This window comes from Homalodisca vitripennis, chromosome 7, assembly GCF_021130785.1.
Source record: "Homalodisca vitripennis isolate AUS2020 chromosome 7, UT_GWSS_2.1, whole genome shotgun sequence".
Taxonomy (NCBI): Eukaryota; Metazoa; Arthropoda; class Insecta; order Hemiptera; family Cicadellidae; genus Homalodisca; species Homalodisca vitripennis.
The window spans coordinates 137,406,069-137,431,420 of NC_060213.1; the positions used below are offsets into that span (position 1 = coordinate 137,406,069).

Below are 25,352 nucleotides of genomic sequence, written 5' to 3' on the forward strand. Positions count from 1 at the left end.
AAGTGGTGGTGCGTCAGGAGAATGTAGGCCTCTGCACGACCAAATCATTATGTCTGGTCTTCACTACGTCCCAGGGCCTGACACTTGTACCCTGTGTGTCTGTTGAATGCACTTATGCCAACAGTATTTATAGATGGGGTGGTTACAGGAAGTGATGGTGCGTCAGGAGAATGTAGGCCTCTGCACGACCGAGTCATTATGTCTGGTCTTCACTACGTCCCAGGGCCTGACACTTGTACCCTGTGTGTCTGTTGAATGCACTTATGCCAACAGTATTTATAGATGGGGTGGTTACAGGAAGTGATGGTGCGTCAGGAGAATGTAGGCCTCTGCACGACCGAGTCATTATGTCTGGTCTTCACTACGTCCCAGGGCCTGACACTTGTACCCTGTGTGTCTGTTGAATGCACTTATGCCAACAGTATTTATAGATGGGGTGGTTACAGGAAGTGATGGTGCGTCAGGAGAATGTAGGCCTCTGCACGACCGAGTCATTATGTCTGGTCTTCACTACGTCCCAGGGCCTGACACTTGTACCCTGTGTGTCTGTTGAATGCACTTATGCCAACAGTATTTATAGATGGGGTGGTTACAGGAAGTGATGGTGCGTCAGGAGAATGTAGGCCTCTGCACGACCGAGTCATTATGTCTGGTCTTCACTACGTCCCAGGGCCTGACACTTGTACCCTGTGTGTCTGTTGAATGCACTTATGCCAACAGTATTTATAGATGGGGTGGTTACAGGAAGTGATGGTGCGTCAGGAGAATGTAGGCCTCTGCACGACCGAGTCATTATGTCTGGTCTTCACTACGTCCCAGGGCCTGACACTTGTACCCTGTGTGTCTGTTGAATGCACTTATGCCAACAGTATTTATAGATGGGGTGGTTACAGGAAGTGATGGTGCGTCAGGAGAATGTAGGCCTCTGCACGACCGAGTCATTATGTCTGGTCTTCACTACGTCCCAGGGCCTGACACTTGTACCCTGTGTGTCTGTTGAATGCACTTATGCCAATAGTATTTATAGATGGGTGTGGTTACAGGAAGTGATGGTGCGTCAGGAGAATGTAGGCCTCTGCACGACCGAGTCATTATGTCTGGTCTTCACTACGTCCCAGGGCCTGACACTTGTACCCTGTGTGTCTGTTGAATGCACTTATGCCAATAGTATTTATAGATGGGGTGGTTACAGGAAGTGGTGGTGCGTCAGGAGAATGTAGGCCTCTGCACGACCGAGTCATTATGTCTGGTCTTCACTACGTCCCAGGGCCTGACACTTGTACCCTGTGTGTCTGTTGAATGCACTTATGCCAATAGTATTTATAGATGGTGTGGTTACAGGAAGTGGTGGTGCGTCAGGAGAATGTAGGCCTCTGCACGACCGAGTCATTATGTCTGGTCTTCACTACGTCCCAGGGCCTGACACTTGTACCCTGTGTGTCTGTTGAATGCACTTATGCCAATAGTATTTATAGATGGGGTGGTTACAGGAAGTGATGGTGCGTCAGGAGAATGTAGGGATCTGCACGACCGAGTCATTACGCCTGGTCTTCACTACGTCCCAGGGCCTGACACTTGTACCCTGTGTGTCTGTTGAATACACTTTTGCCAATAGTATTTATAGATGGGGTGGTTACAGGAAGTGATGGTGCGTCAGGAGAATGTAGGGATCTGCACGACCGAGTCATTATGTCTGGTCTTCACTACGTCCCAGGGCCTGACACTTGTACCCTGTGTGTCTGTTGAATGCACTTATGCCAATAGTATTTATAGATGGGGTGGTTACAGGAAGTGATGGTGCGTCAGGAGAATGTAGGGATCTGCACGACCGAGTCATTACGCCTGGTCTTCACTACGTCCCAGGGCCTGACACTTGTACCCTGTGTGTCTGTTGAATACACTTTTGCCAATAGTATTTATAGATGGGGTGGTTACAGGAAGTGATGGTGCGTCAGGAGAATGTAGGGATCTGCACGACCGAGTCATTATGTCTGCTCTTCACTACGTCCCAGGGCCTGACACTTGTACCCTGTGTGTCCTGTTGAATGCACTTATGCCAATAGTATTTATAGATGGGGTGGTTACAGGAAGTGATGGTGCGTCAGGAGAATGTAGGGATCTGCACGACCGAGTCATTATGTCTGGTCTTCACTACGTCCCAGGGCCTGACACTTGTACCCTGTGTGTCTGTTGAATGCACTTTTGCCAATAGTATTTATAGATGGGGTGGTCACAGGAAGTGGTGGTGCGTCAGGAGAATGTAGGGCCTCTGCACGACCGAGTCATTACGTCTGGTCTTCACTACGTCCCAGGGCCTGACACTTGTACCCTGTGTGTCTGTTGAATACACTTTTGCCAATAGTATTTATAGATGGGGTGGTTACAGGAAGTGATGGTGCGTCAGGAGAATGTAGGGATCTGCACGACCGAGTCATTATGTCTGGTCTTCACTACGTCCCAGGGCCTGACACTTGTACCCTGTGTGTCTGTTGAATACACTTTTGCCAATAGTATTTATAGATGGGGTGGTTACAGGAAGTGATGGTGCGTCAGGAGAATGTAGGGATCTGCACGACCGAGTCATTACGCCTGGTCTTCACTACGTCCCAGGGCCTGACACTTGTATCCATGTGTCCATTGAATACACTTTTGCCAATAGTATTTATAGATGGGGTGGTTACAGGAAGTGATGGTGCGTCAGGAGAATGTAGGGATCTGCACGACCGAGTCATTATGTCTGGTCTTCACTACGTCCCAGGGCCTGACACTTGTACCCTGTGTGTCTTTCAATTCAATTCAATTCAAAACAATCTTTATTTACAATTTGTACATTATACAATATACAAATACAAAATGGCTGTCAAAAATTACAATTGAGAAGCTTATTAAAATAATGGTATCTAAATGATCACTAAATAATAATGGTATGAAGCATAATATACACTTAAATATACTTAATAAATTACATCGTATTGTCATTCAGAAAAAAAAAAAACTCATCAAAAGAATAAATTGTTCTATGTAATAAATAATTTTTAAGTTTGAGTTTAAAACTTTTAATGTCATTAATATTTCTAATATTTTGTGGAAGACTATTGAAAAATTTTTATACCTGCTACTTAATGGGTTTTTTTTTTCTAAATTCTAAGTTTTACTTTTGGAATTGCAAATGGTTTCGATTTCGGGTCAAGTAGCTATGAGACGAACCCAAAACAGGTAATCTGTCTCCAGCTTCCTTAACTGCAACTGCCGTTTCTAAAATATACATACTGTACACCGTTAAGATACCCCAATTCAGAAAAATATTGTTTTACTGACTGACGTAGTAGATCTAAATTGAGAATGATCCGTATAGCTTTTTTTTGAAGAAGAAGAATACTTTGCAAATTTTGATCGCTAGTTGCACCATATAGTACAATACCAAAATTTATATGGGAGTGTATGTGAGCAAAATACACTACTTTCAAAAACGTCCAATGTACAGAATTTGGATATACTCCTCAAACGCATATAAACCAGAAGCTATTTTATTCAAAATTTTATTTACATGTTCGTTCCAAGTTAAATTTTTGTCTAATGTCATTCCTAAAAATTTTACATTGTCTAATTGAGTCAGTTTTACTTGAGAAATTTCTATATCAAGATCGCTTGAGCATCTGTTTTGCCTTGTATTAAATAAAATATAATTGGTTTTTTCAAGATTAAGTAGCAAATTTTTTTTTGAAAAGTAGTTTTTAACTGATGTTAAATTACTTTTGGATTGGGTTTCTATTTCTTTTAGAGACTTATTTGAAAATTATAAGATTCGAAGTCATCCGCATATAGGCACATTTTACCAGCAAACAGTCTTCGGTAATCCAGTAATATAACATAAGAATAATATAGGCCCAAGAATAGATCCTTGGGGGACACCGTTTAATTACAGTTCTTAGATTTGAGTTTACACTTATTAATTGATTGAATTCATTTTTAAAAGCTGTTTCTACAAAAGCTGTTTCTACAAATTGTTTTCGATTGTTTAGGTAAGGACTGTATCCAATTTAGCGGAGTTCCAACAATACCCAAATCACTAAGGGTACTAATGAGATTATCATGAGAAACACTGTCAAACGCCTTGCACAGATCCATGAAAATACCTGTGACATATTCTCCTCTGTCCACTGCATCAACAATTGCTTCAATAAAAATCAATACCAGCAGTAATAACGGATTTATTTTGTCTAAAAACCATGTTGTTCACTATCAAATAAATTATTAGATTCAAGGAACTCCATTAGTCTTATATACATAGCTTTTTCATAGATTTTTGAAAATATAGGCAAAATAGATAAAGGTCTATAGTTATTTGGATCAGTGGTATTTCCTTTCTTAAAAACAGATTTTTACTCTTGAAATTTTTAATTTATCGGGGAAATATACCAGTTATAAATGAGGAGTTAATAAGGTGAGTTAACGGTTTAATTAGATTAGTTTTTAGCTCTTTTAATGATTGGCATGGGAACGTCATCGAAACCAGTTGAATACTTGTTTTTAAAAAGAAGTAATAATTTTATCTAGTTCCAATTCTTTTATTGGTTTGATACGAAATTTAATTGGGGTTCTATTTTGATTTTCTGTAGTATTTAAAGTAGGTAAGACATAAGCTTCATTGGTAATATAATAGTCTGTTGAATGCACTTATGCCAACAGTATTTATAGATGGGGTGGTTACAGGAAGTGATGGTGCGTCAGGAGAATGTAGGGATCTGCACGACCGAGTCATTATGTCTGGTCTTCACTACGTCCCAGGGCCTGACACTTGTACCCTGTGTGTCTGTTGAATGCACTTATGCCAATAGTATTTATAGATGGGGGTGGTTACAGGAAGTGATGGTGCGTCAGGAGAATGTAGGGATCTGCACGACCGAGTCATTACACCTGGTCTTCACTACGTCCCAGGGCCTGACACTTGTATCCATGTGTCCATTGAATACACTTTTGCCAATAGTATTTATAGATGGGGTGGTTACAGGAAGTGATGGTGCGTCAGGAGAATGTAGGGATCTGCATGACCGAGTCATTACGCCTGGTCTTCACTGCGTCCCAGGGCCTGACACGTGTACCCTGTGTGTCTGTTGAATGCACTTATGCCAATAGTATTTATAGATGGGGTGGTTACAGGAAGTGATGGTGCGTCAGGAGAATGTAGGGATCTGCATGACCGAGTCATTACGCCTGGTCTTCACTACGTCCCAGGGCCTGACACTTGTACCCTGTGTGTCTGTTGAATGCACTTATGCCAATAGTATTTATAGATGGGGTGGTTACAGGAAGTGATGGTGCGTCAGGAGAATGTAGGGATCTGCATGACCGAGTCATTACGCCTGGTCTTCACTGCGTCCCAGGGCCTGACACGTGTACCCTGTGTGTCTGTTGAATGCACTTATGTCAATAGTATTTATAGATGGGGTGGTTACAGGAAGTGATGGTGCGTCAGGAGAATGTAGGCCTCTGCACGACCGAGTCATTATGTCTGGTCTTTACTACGTCCCAGGGCCTGACACGTGTACCCTGTGTGTCTGTTGAATGCACTTATGTCAATAGTATTTATAGATGGGGTGGTTACAGGAAGTGATGGTGCGTCAGGAGAATGTAGGGATCTGCATGACCGAGTCATTACGCCTGGTCTTCACTACGTCCCAGGGCCTGACACGTGTACCCTGTGTGTCTGCGACAATGGACAGCCCAAGTGGTGCAAGGCTGTGCTCTGTTCCCCTCCACAGGTGACTAAGCTAAATATTGCCCAATGTGGTTCACTTCTGGCTGGTTTATACCTTCAACTTGATCCTATACTGGGTAACGAAAAAACTGATGTGTCACTTAAATCTGGGCAACCTTATGAACGTCCAGGAGCGGCACATTGCTACTGTAAATGTCGAAATATTGGAGCGCAAGCGTAGATCGATAGGTCTAGTCTTCTGCGAGAGATGACTGTGGAGTAAGTGGGGCTCCCTATGTGTTAACGGCTGTTGCTAGCCTAGACATAAGGGCATGCCACCCCTTGCCTGGTTTGACTGGAGAGGCTTGATCAGAGCTGGTCTCCACTTCTTCTAAGGAGTCATGACTGAAAATTAATGCCCAAGGAATTTCCTCATAGATCTCAATAGGAGGCAGCCCCTACCTCCAACCTTCCTCATCCAAAATATACTATCACTCCGGAAGAGCAACTTCTCAGCTTCTTGTCCTAAGAGAACAAAAAAAGCAAAATATTCTGAAAGAAATTTGTACACGATTATCTTGAAAATGGAAAATTAAATTACTTTAAAAATATTTATTGTGATTGTTTACATCCTTAATCCCAGGCTTATCGTGGTTAAAAAAGGCAAATAGTCATAATTTAAATTTGATGTACTACTTGATGATTTTATATGCATGGTATAATTATAAAATTTCAAGATACATAAGTTTTATTTTTCATCATAAACAGTTTCTTTGTATCATGATTTATTTCAAATGTATGTTGAAAATAAAGCACCAGTAATACAGTGTGTTTGCAAAAATTGTAATAATCAATTTACAGTACATTTGGATCATCATCACAAGATTTGAATATAAAATTATGTGGTAAAGTAATCCGTAAATATAATCACTCAATTGTTACTGTGATGAAATGAATTAACAGTGTTAATCCGGTGAATCACATGTATATAACTACTTACAGTATTATTATTATCGACCTCAACTGATTAGCAATTCAGTGGTCTATGAATGACAGAAAATGCTTACATTACAAGTGATGATATAATTTAATTATAGGTTTTATAGTAAAGCAAATTTAATAAATATAATTAATTAAGTTTAATAGGTTACAATTAGTATAGAATATGAATAAACAATTATGGCACTATAGATGAGAGATCTGAAATCAATATTTACAGTGGTATAAATTGGAACAATTTAGTTAAGCTACATCTACAATTTCCAGATTTTAAATTTGGTGTATACTAAATGAAATGATGTGAATGGACTCGTTATTTAATTGTTTTTTTTTATGTAGAGTACAGTAAATTGTTTGAAATAAAAGAAGAAGCCAACATAACTTTCAGTTTGATAGAGCAGCTTACCGATTAAAGATAATGCCTTATTGATGCAGAATTAAATTTTAATTTATTTTCTGCTTTTCTTATACTGAGGACCCAAAAGGCTAACAGTTCCAGAAAATGCCTACATCGAAAATAAGTGATTATGTAATTTTGTTATAGGCCGGGTAATAAAATGAATTTAATAAAGATGATTAATTATGTTGGTTAGGTTACAATAATTAGTATAATTTAATATAAAGAAACAATTAGGTCACTATAGGTGAGAGACATTTAGTCAAAATGTAAAGCAGAGTGAATGTGAAATATTTAGTTAAGTTACATTTACAATTTTCTAAGTTTTATTTATACCCAGCAATATAATTTGCAAATAAACTAATTGTTTCTTAAAATAATGTAATTTTTGTAATATAGCATACATTTTTAAAATTAAAAAAAGAAATAAACCAACATTACTTCCAGTTTAATAGTGCAGTTTACTGGTTTAAGTTAAAGATACAGGATTTAATGCTCAGGAAGTAATCATCTTTCATTTTCTGCTTCTACTACACAGGATTGCAAATCGTTCCGAGTGGGCAACTCGTGTTGTGAGTTCATCTGTCTGGACGACACGATACTGAACAGAGACGGAGGCCATGACATCAACGCTGACCTCGGTCTGCGTCTCATCGCCAGTGCCATCACGGCCATCCTCTCCCTGTCCCTACTGTTCTTCCTCATCCACAGGCTGAGACAACGGAAGATCAGGGGTGAGTAGAACCAGTGGTCTGAAGTTTATCATGCAACTGTGACTACATTGTAAACACACTGTGGGTTCCAAACGTCCTTCAGGAATCGCATGTTCTCTTTGTGTGTCTTGTGGTTTATATATAAATTGTGTATGCGTTGTGAAAAATAAAAGATAAAAGTAAAGAAAGTTTTATTTCACTGGATATTTGGATTCAACAAATAGGCTAAAATGCACGCTCTTGCACTTAACCTGGGGACCAGCGGCTTAGAGGTGACTTCCGAACCACCACCAACGGCCGGGCAGGCGGACTGCTTGCAAGGACAGGATCGCTCAGTGGTCACCCATATATATTCTAAAGTAAAATTTAGATGTGTAAAATATAAAACCGTGTGTTTTTTTACTTAACTAGTGTTGTTTTAAATAAAATTAAGATCAGTTTGCGTCATTTGAGATTTTTTCATTTAAAAGCAAATGTACTGATTACAACAATAACCATTTTATTGATATCACAACACTAAATTGTGTAATAATAATTAGTAGACGTAGGTATAAACTGGTATCATTGTGGAAGTTCCACTGAATCAGTGCCTCCAATGTTGCAGGTCGTCAGAGCCGACAACTGAGTGAGGACTCGCGCAGTCTGGGCAGTATCGGCTACATCGCTGGTAGCCTCGGCTACTTGCCACCCACACTGGGTTGTCAGGACTACCATTACGAAGAAGCCGGCTCGCATTTCCCACTTTGGAAGCCTCCAGGGAACTACTTCCCGCGGGGGGAGGCGCCTCCACCGTATGAGGAGGCTGTGGCAGCAGCGAGAGCCGAGGCAGCATTGGCAGCTAGGACTACACCTGGTCAGTACAGTCAAAATATTTTAAGGTTACGTTCTAAGACCAATTTCTGAAATATGAAAACGACATTGAATATATTGCATTAGATCCATTTTTAAATCCTCATTAATAACCCTTCATTGTTGTCACAGTGTAACTTCTGTGTTAATATTTATGTTTCTTTATTGTTGTATCAAAAAAATCAGAAGTAAATTGTCAATTTTGAATAATATTTATCAATAAATTGTTTGCCACAAAACAATGTTCTCTATTAATTGTATGACTCACCTGTGTTTTCTAATTGCTGCAATACTCTCTTTATAACAGTAGATTCACTCCATTGTATTGGTTGAGTTTCACCTAATTTATTTCATTCACTGTGACCACATTCCAAATTAATTTATTACATTGAGTTCACTGTTACCAATGTCTTATAAAATTCTCTATTAAATGTACATACACTCAGCACGCAGTCACCAAATTTAGATTCTGGAGTCTCATTTAAATTAAGTGAAATTTTGGAATTCCAATTGTTACTTCGTCATACCAGATATATCGCAACACAGTCAATCACCATTATACAAGATTCCACAAATCAGATCTCGATATCACATGTAGAGTAATAGAAAGAATTTTCACACGTGCTTCCCTTTCAATGTCCGAATCAAGAAGAAGGAATCAGGCCAAGATTTTTCTCATAATGGGGTCCACAAACCGAATATGAAGGAAAACCGGCAGCTCTTTAGCCTCCAACCCAACCGATATGTTCGACTTGAATGACAAACATCCTTCTTGAATTTGTTTTCAATTTCCACTTACCGTTCTCGGCACGAACCGTTCAAATTTAAATTTAACCAATATTGATCTGTACAGCATAAATGTAATGTGTATCCAGAAAACATTGATTTTTTATGCAGCAAGATAAATAATTGGAGAGATTCCAAAAATATACAGTCTTCAGCTACACTTACATTGGAGTGAGCAAGTTTTCCAGGCCCTGCAACGTTACTGCCTCCATGTGGTGTTGGAGTTGTACCTCGTCAGGGAGCTGAGAGCCTGCCTTGCCATATCTGTATACGCTACTTGATATGTTCCACAACGATAGAGTATGTTCATCAGTTTTGATCAATGTACTGAATTGCACAAGATAATCTGGATTCGGAAAAAACAACCCAGAAGTGTTCGATAGAATAATTTCTGTTATATAGAACAAAGACTATGTTGAATAATTTCATGATGCAAAATTTGAGACCGCCTTGGCCACTACAGACCGATCGTTACAGTAAGTTGACGTTGTGTTAAAGCAGTCACGGATGTGTCTATCGATCTCAAATCATCATCACATGTATGTCTAAAATTTGAAGGGGCAAGTAAAGATTTGCTCGAAGTAGGAATTATGAAGTCATACAAGTTTATATACAGTTGGTTTGATCAAAAGTAAACATTTGAAGTTTTCTGCAAATATATTAAAAATACTAAAAAACTCTCTGGAAAAACATTGGTACAAACCAACATCCATAATTATGTATGGATTATTTTCTCATTATAATTATATACTCTCCAGGAATGTTTGTTTAATAAAGTGTATTTATTTCTATAGAGATGGATGAAATAAACAGTAAAATTGTCACGACAGGTCCGAGTCTCAGTGTCCATTCGCACCTGCACCACCAGCACCGCACCATCCCCCTGACTCTGGCCACCAGTGGACCACTGTCACCCCCGCCACCCGAGGCCCGCCTCGCCACCATCCGGCCCGACCTGTTCTTCCAGGAGGTGGTACGGGACCCGGCCGCTCCACCCACCACTGACTCTCGTAAGTCTTGTTGTCTCTATATTATTGTTAGTCATCGATTGACTTTTCACTAGTAAGGTATCCACGGGTAACAAACTTTTGCTATCGTAACGCACTAGTAAAGTAACAATGACAATATTTCAGTGGCGTACCTAAGAAGAAAATGAGGGGGAGCAAACCCCCTCTCCTCCATCCAAACACCTTAAATGTTGCACCTTGAATTAGGCCTATTTAATTAGCAAAAAATTTAGATGTTTCCAGATTTATTCCATAATCCTTGGTGTGGTGTCCTTTTTAATTTAAATTATTTCACCCCCAAAGCCAAGTCCTAGTTACGCTACTGTGAAAATCTCATGTAAGTAGGACTCAGTAAGATTCAATATTCTTGTATAAAATCAATTCTTTAGAGGTAACTTCAAAAACGTTCATATAATTAATTGTGAGGAGAAATTAAATTTCACTTATTTTAAAAGAAAAGTGTCGTGTATACTGTTTAATTATTATTAACGTAAAACTTTAAAATAATGTGAATTATATTGAAGTCAGTAATAATAAATACAATTGAATGTGTTGTAAATTAATAAATAAAAAGGTATCAGGGTGTGTTTAAGATCTGACAAATCGTTAGGCTCAGTGTGTTTCATAAATCATTTAGATTTGAAAAATTTAAATGTTTTATGAGAATTTGAAATTTTGTGTAAATGTACCTCTTGTTTTTCACTACTGTACGAGGCATGTTTTAAAAAAATGAAATTCCACTTTTTTGTACGTAGGAGTGGTTTGCAACAACCAATTAAATCAGTTTTATTTCAGTTGCATTTTAAAACAGCTGTTCATTCAGTAATATACTATAGCTAAATAATTATCTTATCCTGACATTGTAATAAATATATAAACAAGGTAAAGTCAGAACTTTTGATTCAATTATAAATTTTAAACATTTTTTTATCTTTGGTTATTTAAATATCTACAAGGTTATACTCATTTAAATTTAATTTATTAATAGTAATATATTAGTAGAAAACCCTTATTAAACCTTTATTGTATTCAATATAAACATTGATGACACAACTTAATGTGTATATCAATAAAATGTTTGTTATTGTTATTACTATCCTTTCTGTAGCATTATGTAATAAAGAGTGAAATATTTTTGTACCAAGATTTTCTACAATTTAAATTTGTAACCAGGATTTTATGATTAAGAATTTTAAGTATGACTAGAAATACGATATAGAAAAGTGAGAAAATAAGTTTGTACACATTCCTGTTGTGTTATTAAACCTCGAGATTACAACTTTTATAGTAGTCTTTTAATCCTTTTAATCTTTTAATCCCAGGGGTCTATCCTGGGTCCTCTATTGTTTTTATGTTATATAGGAGGTTTGCCAGGGGTGATGGAGGGGTTGGATGGTGGCGTGTGTCTGTATGCTGATGATTCAAATGTTTTGTTTTCTGGTCAGAAGCTTGAGAATATTGAAATTTCATCATATATTGGTCTAACTAGGACTAAGGATTTTTTTGACAAAAATAATCTTTTATTAAATTCAGATAAATCTAATTATATTTCTTTTTCTACAAAGCAATCCAGATCAAATTTAAACTGTGACATTTTTCTAGACAATGACAGACTTAAACAAGTAGACCACACAAAGTTTTTAGGACTTATAATAGATAAAAATTTAGCTTGGGATAAACATGTAGATCATGTTACTAAGAAGATGTCTACTGGTCTATATGCATTGCGACAAATGGCAAAAATTAGTAATTTACATACACTTAAATTAATATACTTCTCTTTGATCCATTCACATTTAGCTTACGGAATAAGCATTTATGGAGCAACAACAATAAGTAATTTAGATAGGCTTTTGGTCCTACAAAAAAAATCTGTGAGAATAATGAAAAATTTAAGATATACAGATTCTGTTAAACATATTTTTTCTGAACTTGGAATTCTGACAGTATATGGTTTATACATATTTGAATCAATAATTTATGTAAAACAAATTTTTGATCCGATACTACAAACCAATAAACATACATATAATACCCGTTTTAATAGACATGTCGATCAACACAATCTTGAATTTTACAATAAAGAAAACATATTACAGAGGTGTTAGATATCTACATAATTTACCAACAAAATTTATAATGGAAACAAATCTGTTAAAATTTAAAAAAGAAGTCAAAGATTATTTAACTAATTTGTCTCTATATTCTTTTTGAGGAATATTTCAATACAAAAACCAATTAATTCATTTAAAGAAGAATTGAAGATAAATTGTTGAGATGTTACGATTGTATTTTTTTTTTTACTTATATTTTAAAATTAATATTAGTATTTAGTTTCATTGTAGTGACGCTATTCTTTGTACCTTGTACGTATTACAGAATAAAGTAGTTTGACTATGACTATGACTATAATCGTACAAACTGGAAGAAATTATGAAAGTAATAACTTAGAATATGATTATTAAATTTCAATTATGATAAGAAATCTATTGGAGTATACAGGTTACTGCCTGCTAGCACGATAAAACATTTTAATTGCTATTTTCTATCAAAAGAGTTTATCAAAATGTTAATAATTGGAAATGACTCACTTGAAAAAGTGCCTGTGACAATATATTAGGTTGAGTACAATATGTATACCTTATACATATGTGGATAAAACTGAGTTCACCACAAAATATCAACTCTAAATGTTGATGCCGTCTTTGCTGCTTGTCAAAATTCACTTGCTGCTTGACCTAGAAAATCAAATCAAGTTTTGTTAAAAAAAGAAATATTGAAATTTTTTACCCGAACTGTATGACACAATTGTGTAGCTTATTAAAGCAGATTAATCAATACTCAAAATTATGAGTATCTTACATGCATATATTCACAAAATTGAATTTCATAGAAATGTTGAAATAATATCCATAATGCACTAAATGGTAAAAGTTAAATAATACTGTACATTTTCATTGCTGTTTACAGTACACTACTATATCTTGAAATGCTTCAAATTCCACGTTTCATTGAAAACTCTGGGATTTATACATATTTTCCAATTTTTTCTCCATAAAAAGATTAATTTGGACTATTGCGTGCATTTTAAAACTAAAATAGCCATGTCAATCCAGCCGTTCTTACCGACGAACCACATTAAAAAAAATATTTATACAGATAAAATCGCAGATAAATTATTATTAGCTTATTCAAATAGCTGCATTGACTTAAGAAGTATATTTTTTACATCTATGTGACTATGTGTTAAATGATTGTACAGCTAGCAACAATGTAAGTGTAAACCAAGCATATTATGTTTTTCCACTACAATAAATAAATAAATAAATAAATAAATAAATCTTTATTTGTCGTTCGAATTCTTACAATCATTGACAATGTCATATTGCAGCCTAGGGCATGGTCAAAATAAAACAATTTTATCAAAATAATTTAAACTTAAACTAACATACAAAAAAGAAAAAAACAGTGCTTTAGTAGCATAAGTTAGTCAGTGAAGGTTAATTTAAAATAAACTAGGCCTAGATATATAAATTAAATAGTAAATAAACAATTGTCAAAATTTACATATAAAAATTATTATATATCTAAAATGTAATGTTTTTTTAATTCTAAAAACTCGTCTAAACTATAGAAAGGGTGTTTCAAAAGCCAACTATAAAAGAGCTTAGTGAAGGTTTTATGTGGATTTTATTTACCAGAGTGTTCCAAAAAATTATAGATTTTCAGCGATGTTACCATGTGACTATTTAAGGGTTTACTGAGGCGGTGATAACCAATTGCAGCATTGTTTTTAGTTCTAGTATTGTATGAATGAATTTCGTTATTAAATTTTAAAAATTTTTGATTTTTTAGAATATAGTTAATTAAATCAAATATATATAGATTGATAACCGGTTTGAATCTCTAACAGAATAAAAAGTGGTTTACAATGTTCCAGCGGTTGAGAATTAGTCATTAGTCTAATAGCTTTTTTTTGAAGAATTAAGATGTCTTCAGTTTCCTGAGCAGTTGCCCACCAAAATATCAAACCATATCGAAAAACTGCTTGGAAATACGCAAAATAGGCGGTCCTCACATAGTTTTTTAGGAACAGCACTCTTAAGGCGACTTAACAGGTAAATAACTCTAGAAAGCCTTTTTGCTTATATATTTCTGTATGTTGGTTCCAGTTTAGTTGGTTATCTATATACATTCCTAAAAAATTTTATATTGGAGCTAAAACTGTTATCAAGAGGGGCCAAATAAGGTTTTCAAGCTAAAATTATATGTTTGTGTCTTTTCTTCATTTAATAGAAATCCATTAGATCGAAACCACTGGGAAAGCACCTATTAAGGTTTCATCTGAAAATTTTGAGAGTTCTCCAATGTTATTTGCAATGTTAATAAAAGTTGTATCATCAGCGTAAAGTATTGTTTTTAGCTGTCACTGAGAAAGGTAGATCATTTATACTGATTAAAAATAGAAGTGGTCCAAGGACAGAGCCCTGTGGGACAACCATATTTTACTGTTATGTCCTTGGACCTTAACCCCATTGATGGTAACTATCTGTTGTCGATCATGTAAATAAGACTTGAAAAATTTCAATGTAGGATCTGAAAACCCGTAATAATTTAGCTTTGTGATAAGATCACAATGGTTAACACAATCAAAGGCTTTGCTAAGGTCACAGAAGGTGACCTGAGCAAAAAGCCTTATTTCAAATACCTGATTAATTAGTCTAATCAAATCATCTATTGCATCAACAGTAGATTTTAGTCTTTCTAAAACCAAATTGAGATGCATTTAAAAGATAATTGCTCTCCAAGAAATCAACAATCTGTTCGTAGACCAGCGTTTCAATTAGTTTTTGATAGGACTGGAACAACAGAAATGGGACGATAGCTCCCAGGCTCATCCTTCGGACCCTTTTTATATATTGGGCAAATTCTGGAAACTTTAAGTTGTCTAGGAAACACCCCCTCTTTTAGTAATTGGTTGATACAGGTTGCTAGAGGATTTACCAAACTTAAAGCTATTTTTTTTAATAAGTTATTTGACATATCGTAAAAATCAAGGCTGTCAGAATTTTTCATTTTTTTAATGGCTTTCAAAACGTTCTCTGGAGTTATATTTTTTCCAAGAAAAGTACTGGTTGGACACAATAGCTGGCAGCAACTCATGACTTTGAACATTATTTACAGATGATTCTATGTTTCGTTTAACTTCATTTACAGAATTTACAAAATAATTATTGAAAGTATCAGGATCAATGTTGGTTTTTGAAATTATTAACTTGAACATTATTATTTTTTTATAATATGCCAAAGCCGATTTGCATTTATTACTACTTTGCTCTATATAATTTACATTACTAGCTAGTTTTTGCTTCTTTGATGGACTTTTTATACTGATATTTTAATTCGTTTATACCTATCTCTTAAGGAAACATTTTGATTATGATTGCCCTTTTATCAAGTCACTAAGAAACAATAATTTTTCTTTCATTTTCCTTAAATTGTCAGTATACCACATTTTATTCTTTTTTTTGGATAATTGTTCGGTTTTAATTTTTTAATACTTTAAAAAAATTTATATTGTTTAATGATAACAGTGAACAGAGACTCAAACATGTATTCCGCACCATTGAATTTAGTTAGATATATTAAATTTTTCCAGTCATAAGTAGCTAGCTTTGAAGATAGATTTTCAAAATCACATTGAGGGATAAACAATTTAATGGGATAGTCAGTTCTAGAATTATTGTAATCGTTTTTAGTAAATGTTCTATTTTTCATCCTAATGTTGACAGTGATGCCATCATGATCAGAGAATGGGAATTTGAAACGTACTGACTGAGGCTGTCTTGAGAGAATGTGTTCTTATAAAGACATTATCTAGACAGTTTTTTTCCTCTAGTTGGTGTATTATTTAAGTAGTAAAAATCATACTGTCTTAAGATATTAAGCAGTTTGCTAACTGTTGCAGTGTTTTTTGTAACATCAAAGCAAATATTAACATCGCCTCCCAATATAATATCACAATTAGTCTTTTGCGTAATATATGACAGCAATGTGTCAAGAGTGCATAAAAAATATATTGGGTCACCATTTGGAGAATGATACAAAGATACTACCAATATTTTAAGATCATCAATAAAAATAGCAGAGGCTTCAAAGTTTAATTCATCACAAAATCCACTAATGTCCCACTCCCTAGATTGAAATTTACCATTTACAAATATGGATGTCCCCCCTCTAATGTGGTTTCTGTCTGCAATATGCAGCTGCACAGTAATAATTATCCGGAAATGATAATTTAATTTCATCATATCCAAGCCAATGTTCTGACAGGCAGATACATGCACATTAGGCATACTAATAAAAAAAACTTGCTAAGACATCAATTTTATTTTTTAAACCCTGTATATTTAAAAATATTATGTTAAAACTCTATGAAATGCTGGTTAGATGGATTTCCAGAAAGAGTGCGGAGTTCAGTGATTGAGCTAGTTCCTGTTTTACATTGGCTAAATTGGCAACTTATTAATAGTTGGGTTAGGTGAAAAGACATGATTACTTAAATGTATTAAACTATTATCTACAGAAGAAATGTTCCGAAACGTGTCCTTTGCAGTGAAGAGTAGTAGTAGTATCTTGCAGTGTAGTATCAGCCACATTGACTTCTAGCACATCATTTTGATATAGAAGTATTTAGAGCATTAGAGTCTTTAGTAGTGGGTTTGAGTCCAAGTGTAAAGAAATTTCACACTTCCAATTTTGCAACAAAATATAGTCAATAACACCCTGACGATGACAAAATTTTTCTCTAATGCCACTGGTTGTATCAGTTGAGGATCTCATCAAAGTACATTTGCCAGTTATCATAGTTTATGGGTAACATGGAAGAATTGGCGCTTATGGCATATTATTAATTTTTGTGGGAACAATTTTTAATGTAAGAGTACTTTGTTTTCATAGCGAAATAATAGCGGAGTTTTATTTCATGAATTGAATCTTCAAAAAACAACTACAAATTGTTTGTCACTAATTTTTATTTCCATTAGATGAAAGGCTATTTTTCCTTAAAGAATTACTTTCATATCCACCAAATTTTCCATTTTTTGATTTTTTTATACTTTCCAATATTATAAACACATACACTAAACGTTATTGTGCTAATTAACTTATTTTATTATATATACTATCCATACAGATAAATAATAAAACTATCCATACAGATAAATAATAAAATATAATATTTTAATATGGTATTAATATTTTAAATACCCTAGTAAAATAATAAATTAATTGTAATTATACAACTTAAATCAGAATGTGACATAAAAAGATGTAATTTTGGGGTAGTTGCAAAATTAAAAAATATAATTTCTTTTATTCATCTAATTTTTTACATCTAATTCCAGAAATAGAATACAAACTTGTTTAAAGTTCATAAAAACTCTAACCTGTGAACATACACACACAAACATTGATTCATTGTTTAAGTTTATTACTGAGGAATACTCCAATCTTTGAAACGCAATGTTTTATTTTTGTAACTTAACAATGGAAAATATATGAAAACCAGTTGATCTTTGTAACACTGGTTGCTCTATTCGAACAATAATAATCAGGCAGGATGCTATTCCAAAGGGTGCTAAGGCAGCGTTCCAGAGATGTTGAGCTGGAGGGATGCTATTCCAAAGGGTGGTCATCAAACAGCATTCCAGAGATGTTGAACTGGGGGGATGCTTATTCTGAAGGGTGGTAAGGCAGCGTTCCAGAGATGTTGAGCTGGGGGGATGCTATTCCAAAGGGTGGTCATCAAACAGCATTCCAGAGATGTTGAACTGGGGGGATGCTATTCCAAAGGGTGGTAAGGCAGCATTCCAGAGATGTTGAGCTGGGGGATGCTATTCCAAAGGGTGGTCGTAAGGCAGCATTCCAGAGATGTTGAGCTGGAGGGATGCTATTCCAAAGGGTGGTCATCAAACAGCATTCCAGAGATGTTGAACTGGGGGGATGCTATTCCAAAGGGTGGTAAGGCAGCGTTCCAGAGATGTTGAGCTGAGGGGATGCTATTCCAAAGGGTGGTCGTAAGGCAGCATTCCAGAGATGTTGAGCTAGGGGATACCTATTCCAAAGGGTGCTAAGGCAGCGTTCCAGAGATGTTGAGCTGGGGGGATGGTCATTCCAAAGGGTACTGTCAGTATTCCAGAGATGTTGAGCTGTGAATCACTTTGTCCACAGTGCCAAGCAGGGTGGGTCCACTGGAAGCACAGTGTGTCCGACCCTCGGTCCACACCACTCTGCCGACTGTGATGGAAGACGACGATTACCGCAGCGAGTGTGAGAACTGCAACATGGCCGAGCAGGGGGGAGAGTTTGACACGGAGATGGAGACCATGACGTTGCACCGCAGGCCCCATGAGGAGACAGCCGATCCCTTCCCACCGTACAGAACATCGCTGACGCTGCCCACCAACTGTAGGCGCCAGAGGTAATTTTCGAGTCGATTGTGCACGAAAACAGTGTTTATGTATAGGAACGTATGAGTAAAAATGGTGGGAAATTACTTAAAAAAAGAATGTACTGTTATAGTTAACTCGGATACTTCTTAATTCTCTTGCACCAATACGTGGGATGGGTAAGACATCTCCTTCATTCATATCACTATGTGTTTCAGAACGAAAATCCCGTTCTCACCGACTACAAACATCCGCTATTTCATATTACACTTAAAAATCTTCTGAGAATAAATCTTGCAAATAATGCACTTCTCATAGACTTCAAATAATCTTCCACTCTGGACTATTCGGTTTTGCAGACTTAATTTCCTTGTACATTATCCTTCATCTTACAAAGCATTATAATATTGTTGGAATTTCACCACCTTCATATTGATGAGTTATATAAAAATACTGTGATCAATTCCTTTCTTTAAAGAAATTTCTCTGTAAATTTCAATAAAAACCATGTTATGTGTTTATAAAATGCAAGTTGGCTCTTGACTCCTGGTTTATAAGTGAGGTAGACCATCAGTCAATATTTGCAAAGCACATTTGTTCAAAGTGGTCTAAGAATTGCTGGAGCAAAATTTATCTGCATCCTACCACAAGAGATCAAAAACACTACAGGACAACAGCAGTTCACAATAAAACAGTCTTCTACTCCATAGAGGATTTTTTAACTGGATTGATCAATCTACATCTCTTTAACCACACTGAACCATCTCGCACTGACACCATTCTAACCTCTAAGATTATAAATAAAGAATATCGTCCATTGCAGTGTCCTACCTTATGGCTTCTCTTGCAGCTATTTTGAAACAGCTGATCTCTACCATCGCAAATAAAGGCGTCTAAAAACTGAGGTATTCACTCCTTGATCTGCTTGGAGTAGTTCTTGTAAGAGCAATGATGTGTAAAAGCTTTGCGATCCACCAATCATCAAAAGCATGAGGATGAAAGTTAGAGAGAAAATATAATCACTTCCCTGACCAGTCAGAACCTTTTACGCAAACTTTTGTTCTGTTCTGCTTCACTTAGATAAGAAACGGAGGAAACTTCTCGTTGCACTTAGTACTAAAAGAACTTTTGTGCTGCTTCTGGAGTGTCAGAATTTTCAGGAAGGGTAGGGTCAACCTCCTGTCAAGATCCTGTGGTACATTTACAATGGAGAAGGAATAGCAGGCTATATCTCATTTATGTCACCTTGGAAGAAGGGGAGGCTACTTCTGTCTGCCTCTTCCAGTCAAAGATTATGGTATTCCTCATGTTTAGGCTTGTAAAAGTCCCACCACTCTAATAGTAATCTTTTCTAGTAGGCTAAACCTATCGATCAACCCTCTTACCCCAATATCTCGACATTTGCTGTTAGTGCAGAGCCGCTCCTGGAAATTTGTGGATGTCTAGATGTAAGTGACACATCAGTAAGCTAGAAATGAATGCTTATGGGATAAAACTTGTACTTGTGACCAAGCTATTGTATAACCCAGCAGGGATCACTTCTGGCTGGTTTACACCTTCCGGTTGAACCTACCACTGAGTACAGCAAAAACCCATGTGTCACTTAAATCTGGGCAACCTCATGGATGTCCAGGAGCGGCACATCATTAACCGTGAATGTTGAGATTCTGGGGTGCAAGGGTAATTCGATAGGTCTAGTCTACTGCGGGAGATGATTGGTGGGGTTCGTTCCCTAACTATCAGAGGTTCTTGCTAGCCTCAAAAGGCTGTGCCACCCTCTGCCTGCTTTGACGGCTGGTTCAGCGCTGGCTCCCCCTTCTTCCGGGGGGGGGGGGGGGGACATGACTTTGAGATTTAGTGCCCTAATTCTTCCTCATGGATCTCAATAGTAGGCGGCCCGTACCCCCTAACCTTACCCATCCTGAATTTCCTGTCACTCTGGAAGCAGCACAAAAAAATGTGTAAAAAATAAAAAAATTATTGTATGTGAATTATATTAGTAATTCTAATTAGAAATATTGTTGTGATACATGAATTCTAACACCTCTATGTTTCCATAAAAAATCTTTTGCAGGTCCACCCCGATGGGAACTCCTGCTCAGTCTGGAGCCCGAGAGAACTGGTTCAGCAGCATGCCCTCGTCCACGTCCTCCTCTGAAGAAGAGTAATCAGGATTGCCAATCGACAAAACCGGTCTAACGACTCAAGTTGCCTCATCGTGCTAGCTCACTACCACAACAGGAGCCCTCCCAAACGATTTTTATACAGATTTTGTTCAACTGTCTCGACGACTTTCCGTTGAACATCGATGTGTTAAACGGGTTTGCTAATAGGCTATTTTATATTTTTAATTTAAGAATGTTTCTGTTGTTGATTGTGACGTGTACACATACAGGAAATATTTAAACCAGTGGTCGAGATGGCCGCATGGTCTAAAACGTAGGACTTGGATCTGCGTTAGATATCACAGTTTCAAATCCTGTCTCTGACCGTTGCACTGACTTTTCTCCTTATTCTGTTTGATATCCTCCCACAGGCCATTAGCCCATGAGATGAGCTGAATATGGCTAAAAAAATGAAATAGGTTGTTGACAACAGTGGGCTTTTCTTGTTTTAGCCCTGATGACATAGACGATTTTTGGTAATTTTTATTTTTTTATTTTTTTTAAGTTTTGTTATTCAATGGAACTAAAATGATATTATCAGTTTTGTAATTTCAGGAAAAGAAACCAAAGTAATCATCATATTTCTAATATATCTGAAACAGTAAAAAGATACAGTACTTTATCAGTTATCAGAATTTTGTTTCCTTGTATAATTTCTCAGAATTAATACTGCTTTAAAAACGTATGTGTACACAAAATTCGGAGTGGTCAACAAAAATATTCTTAAGGGTTTTAAAGGCTCTATTGGATAAGGTATTATTTTCTGTACCTTATTTGAATTGTTTATTCAGAATTTCCTATGTGCCATTGTACAATTTTGCGTATATTGCAGACGTAAATTATGAGCTGGTTGTAGAAAAATAGAGATTTGCAACCGTAAAATGGTTGTACATGCTTACGTAACGTTTATGTAAAGTTCTTCAGTTAAATGAGAGAAACAATTTATATAAATTTTTTCCAAACAAATTTAAAACATTTAGTAACTAAATAGATTGTTAATTTTATTGGCAAAATCACTGTATTTGTCCTCTTGATATTAAAATCAACTTAAAAATAAGAATAATATGGATTTAGAAAAAATAGATACCTAAAGTGATGACTTTAATCACAATCTATTCAAAAATGGTTTTACTCATTTAACTCATTACTACCAATTAAAATTCAAATATTTCTACCCTCAGGTACTGAATTAATTTTTTATTTTGCAATAGAAATCCTTGTTTGGGTGTTTAGGGTCAATTAAACATATTAAACAACCATATAAAACGTTAGAATTTTATTCTATTATCTTATAAAATTTAAGTATTTAGTTGCCTAGTAACATTTGGATTTATGCCAGATCTAACATTAAAAATAAAATTATGTGAATCATTAGCTTGCCTTGGCCATTGTTTTAAGGTTAGGCTTTGTCACATATTTAAAAAAAAAATTCTTTATCATCACTTAGTTTCACTCAAAATTATTGTTGTAAATTTACCATCACTCACTTCATTTTTACTTTCATTGAGTATGTGCTCCACAAAGTAACTGAAACTCTCGGAAAAGAATGGCTTCATTTCATACAGCAAAATCAAAACAATTAACTGATGAAATGGTAAACAACAATTAATTTTGAGAGTCGACCAGCTTCAAAATCAAACATGTTATGACAGTCTGTATAATAGTACGGACAAATGCAAAAATAATCGGTATAAGGAATATTTGTAGACTCAAAAATTACAAACTTAAGTCATTGGTAGCCAGGGGGTTAAATAAAAAATTGTTGTATCTTGATGTAAACTGAGAGCAAGCGTGTTCTTACAAATTTGGAACTCGTGCTGAGATCTACCCTACTAGATCAGAATTCACAGCTGATGAATGATCAACAGTAAATCTTCACTGTCTTTAAGGATGACTGTAGATGTCTAAAGATATGATTTTTTCATTCACTAAAAGATGCTACAAAGCAAATCTTTCTTTTGAATAAGGTGGTTAGTTTTATTCTGATAATGCTTTTAACATTGAGTGGAAAATCATTTCCAAATAAATATTAAATGCACAAACTAAACTGTGCATACTTTTGATAAATATTTCTTAAATAGTTGCATATATTATTAGAATCATCTTTGAGCCAGTTATCTAAAAGAGTGTACAAAGTTAACACTAGGAATGGCCAAAGCTTCTAAAAATTTTTGAACTTTTGAAGTTGATTTTGAAAATTAGGAGGACTATATAGATTTTAACAACAATTTAAAAAAAATCTATTTTATGCTGGAAAATATGAATAATTAAAATTTGTGCATGAATATTTGACCCTAACACACCATATTAGTGAAAGAACAGTTTTGAGTTTGTTTGAATTAGATATTTTAAAATCTTTGGATTTCAAAATTTTCTCCGTCCAATCATAAAATCATGATTTTATAGTTTTATGAAAAGGAATTGACATAAATTTATGATACAAACTTAATATATACACTGTACACAACATTCAGCATTGTGAATAAAAAAAATTATTGTGTACTACGAGGGGTATTAGAAAAATAAGGTTCCCGTGATTTTTTTTAAATAGGCAGCTCTATATTTCTACTTAGTGTTATACATCAATTTAAAACTTAAAAGTTAAGCTATTTTTCCACATAATCACCGTTTCTGTCCAAACACTTTTGTAGACGATGCTCAAAAATTTCTATCCCCATGTTGTAGAATTCTGCCGCCAATCCTTTGAGGAATTGACTAAACTCTTCCTTGACTTCATCATCGGTAATGAAGCGTTGGCCACCCATGTTCCTTTAATTTTGGGAATAAATGAACATGGGGCTAGGTCTGGGCTGTTGGAGGGATGGGGCACAGTAGTCCAGCCAAAATTTTTCAGCAGTTCTTGAGTTTGACGTGAGACATGAGGTCGAGCATTGTCATGGAGAAGTCTCACACCACTGGACAAGCTTCCTCTACGGCGGTTCTGGATCGCGCGTCTCAGTTTTCTTAATGTGTCTTAATATTTCCCCATAAACTTCGATTCACTGACGATGAATTGCAATAGGTGAAATCTGTTTTGCATTTAAAAAACGTATCACAGCACGAATTTTGCATCTGGCGGTAACAACGGTAGGGAGCTCCATCTTCGAAGGCAGCTAGGCCGGCACTGTTGGACGTAGCGAGGCGCGAATGGTATGGGTAGAGAGAGGGACAGCTGATGAGTAAGACAGTGTTACCAGATTTCTCCCAACATATCGCATTCTGTCTCGGCGGCATAGGGAACCTTACTTTTCTAATACCCCTCGTAGTTACTGACCTGTAAAAAACATAATTAGAAGAAATGTTTTTTCTCTCAAGCATAACAACAATTGCCATATAACTCTGATTTCTACTCATGCTGTATGAACTAGGTACTTTTGTGTGCAACGCTCACGTCAGCTTTTGAAATATGTTCCTCCGACGTGCAAAAGTAGAATTTTGCACAAATCGGGAGAAAATTGTAGAATTAATTAAGGAATAAAAAGTAAGCTTCTCAATTTTCAACCTGCATTATGTCCAATACAAGACGGTTGAAGTAGTCTTATATTTGTTTTATAAAATAATAAAAATATTGTTAAAATAATAAAAGTGGCAGATGGGATATTTCTGAAAGGCAATGATTTAAACGCTCAAGAAAAGGTAAAGAAAACTAATTATTTCATTACTAGTGTGTTTTTATAGTAAATTTCAACGACGTTTATGGAACACAATGAATACAGGACTGTTTGTGGATAACTTTTGTTGACACAATGACAAGTGAATTGACGTGAAAAATGAAATACTCGAACTTATCAAATAAGTAGATTTATTTTAAGAGTTTAAATCCTCATAGCTGTATTATGTGTGTTTTTTATTGTCGTTTCTTGTGCATTTCGACATCTTTAACAAACCAGAGACTATTACGCTCTTATATAATAATAGAATGTTGAAGCTGTGTTCAAGCGTATAGCGTATGGTGCGGTGTGCATGTACGTTAAGTGTATGTAAATGCTCAACTGTGCGAGATCGCCCCATCGAGACATTAACAATGTAGAGTATGCTTGGTGTTGTTGTGATATGGATAATTGGTCTGTTATTCTTGATCTGTGTTAATAATGTATTTATACAAAGGCATGGGATATCTTCGAAATATTGCTCTTTTCTATCGGTTTCAGTAGATTTCATTTACGATTGTGTCTTACGATAAAGTAAATGCAATTAAATTCTTTTTAGTTGAGAACATTTTAATATTCAAAATAATATTAGTGTGTTCTTAATTGGTTAACCCTGTAACTGGCAATCATCTTTTTTA

General features: G+C 35.7%; 1 protein-coding gene across 1 annotated transcript; it reads left to right on the top strand.

Moving 5' to 3' along the window:
* The first annotated feature begins 4,925 nt into the window (after window positions 1-4,925).
* LOC124366399 (integral membrane protein DGCR2/IDD-like) lies at window positions 4,926-23,633 on the top strand. Its single transcript, XM_046822924.1, has 6 exons — window positions 4,926-5,762; window positions 7,633-7,828; window positions 8,412-8,660; window positions 10,273-10,452; window positions 18,682-18,931; window positions 20,974-23,633. The coding sequence occupies exons 1-6, from the start codon at window positions 5,574-5,576 to the stop codon at window positions 21,065-21,067; spliced, it is 1,158 nt and encodes a 385-aa protein (XP_046678880.1). The 5' UTR covers window positions 4,926-5,573; the 3' UTR covers window positions 21,068-23,633.
* The last annotated feature ends 1,719 nt before the right edge of the window (window positions 23,634-25,352 follow it).

Excerpts from the sequence above, each read along its gene's own strand:
- LOC124366399 (XM_046822924.1), top strand. The coding sequence starts at position 5,574 with ATGTCAATAGTATTTATAGATGGGGTGGTTACAGGAAGTGATGGTGCG. Across the intron at positions 7,829-8,411 it reads GAGACAACGGAAGATCAGGG|GTCGTCAGAGCCGACAACTG; the intron begins GTGAGTAGAACC and ends CCAATGTTGCAG. Across the intron at positions 10,453-18,681 it reads TCCACCCACCACTGACTCTC|TGCCAAGCAGGGTGGGTCCA; the intron begins GTAAGTCTTGTT and ends CTTTGTCCACAG.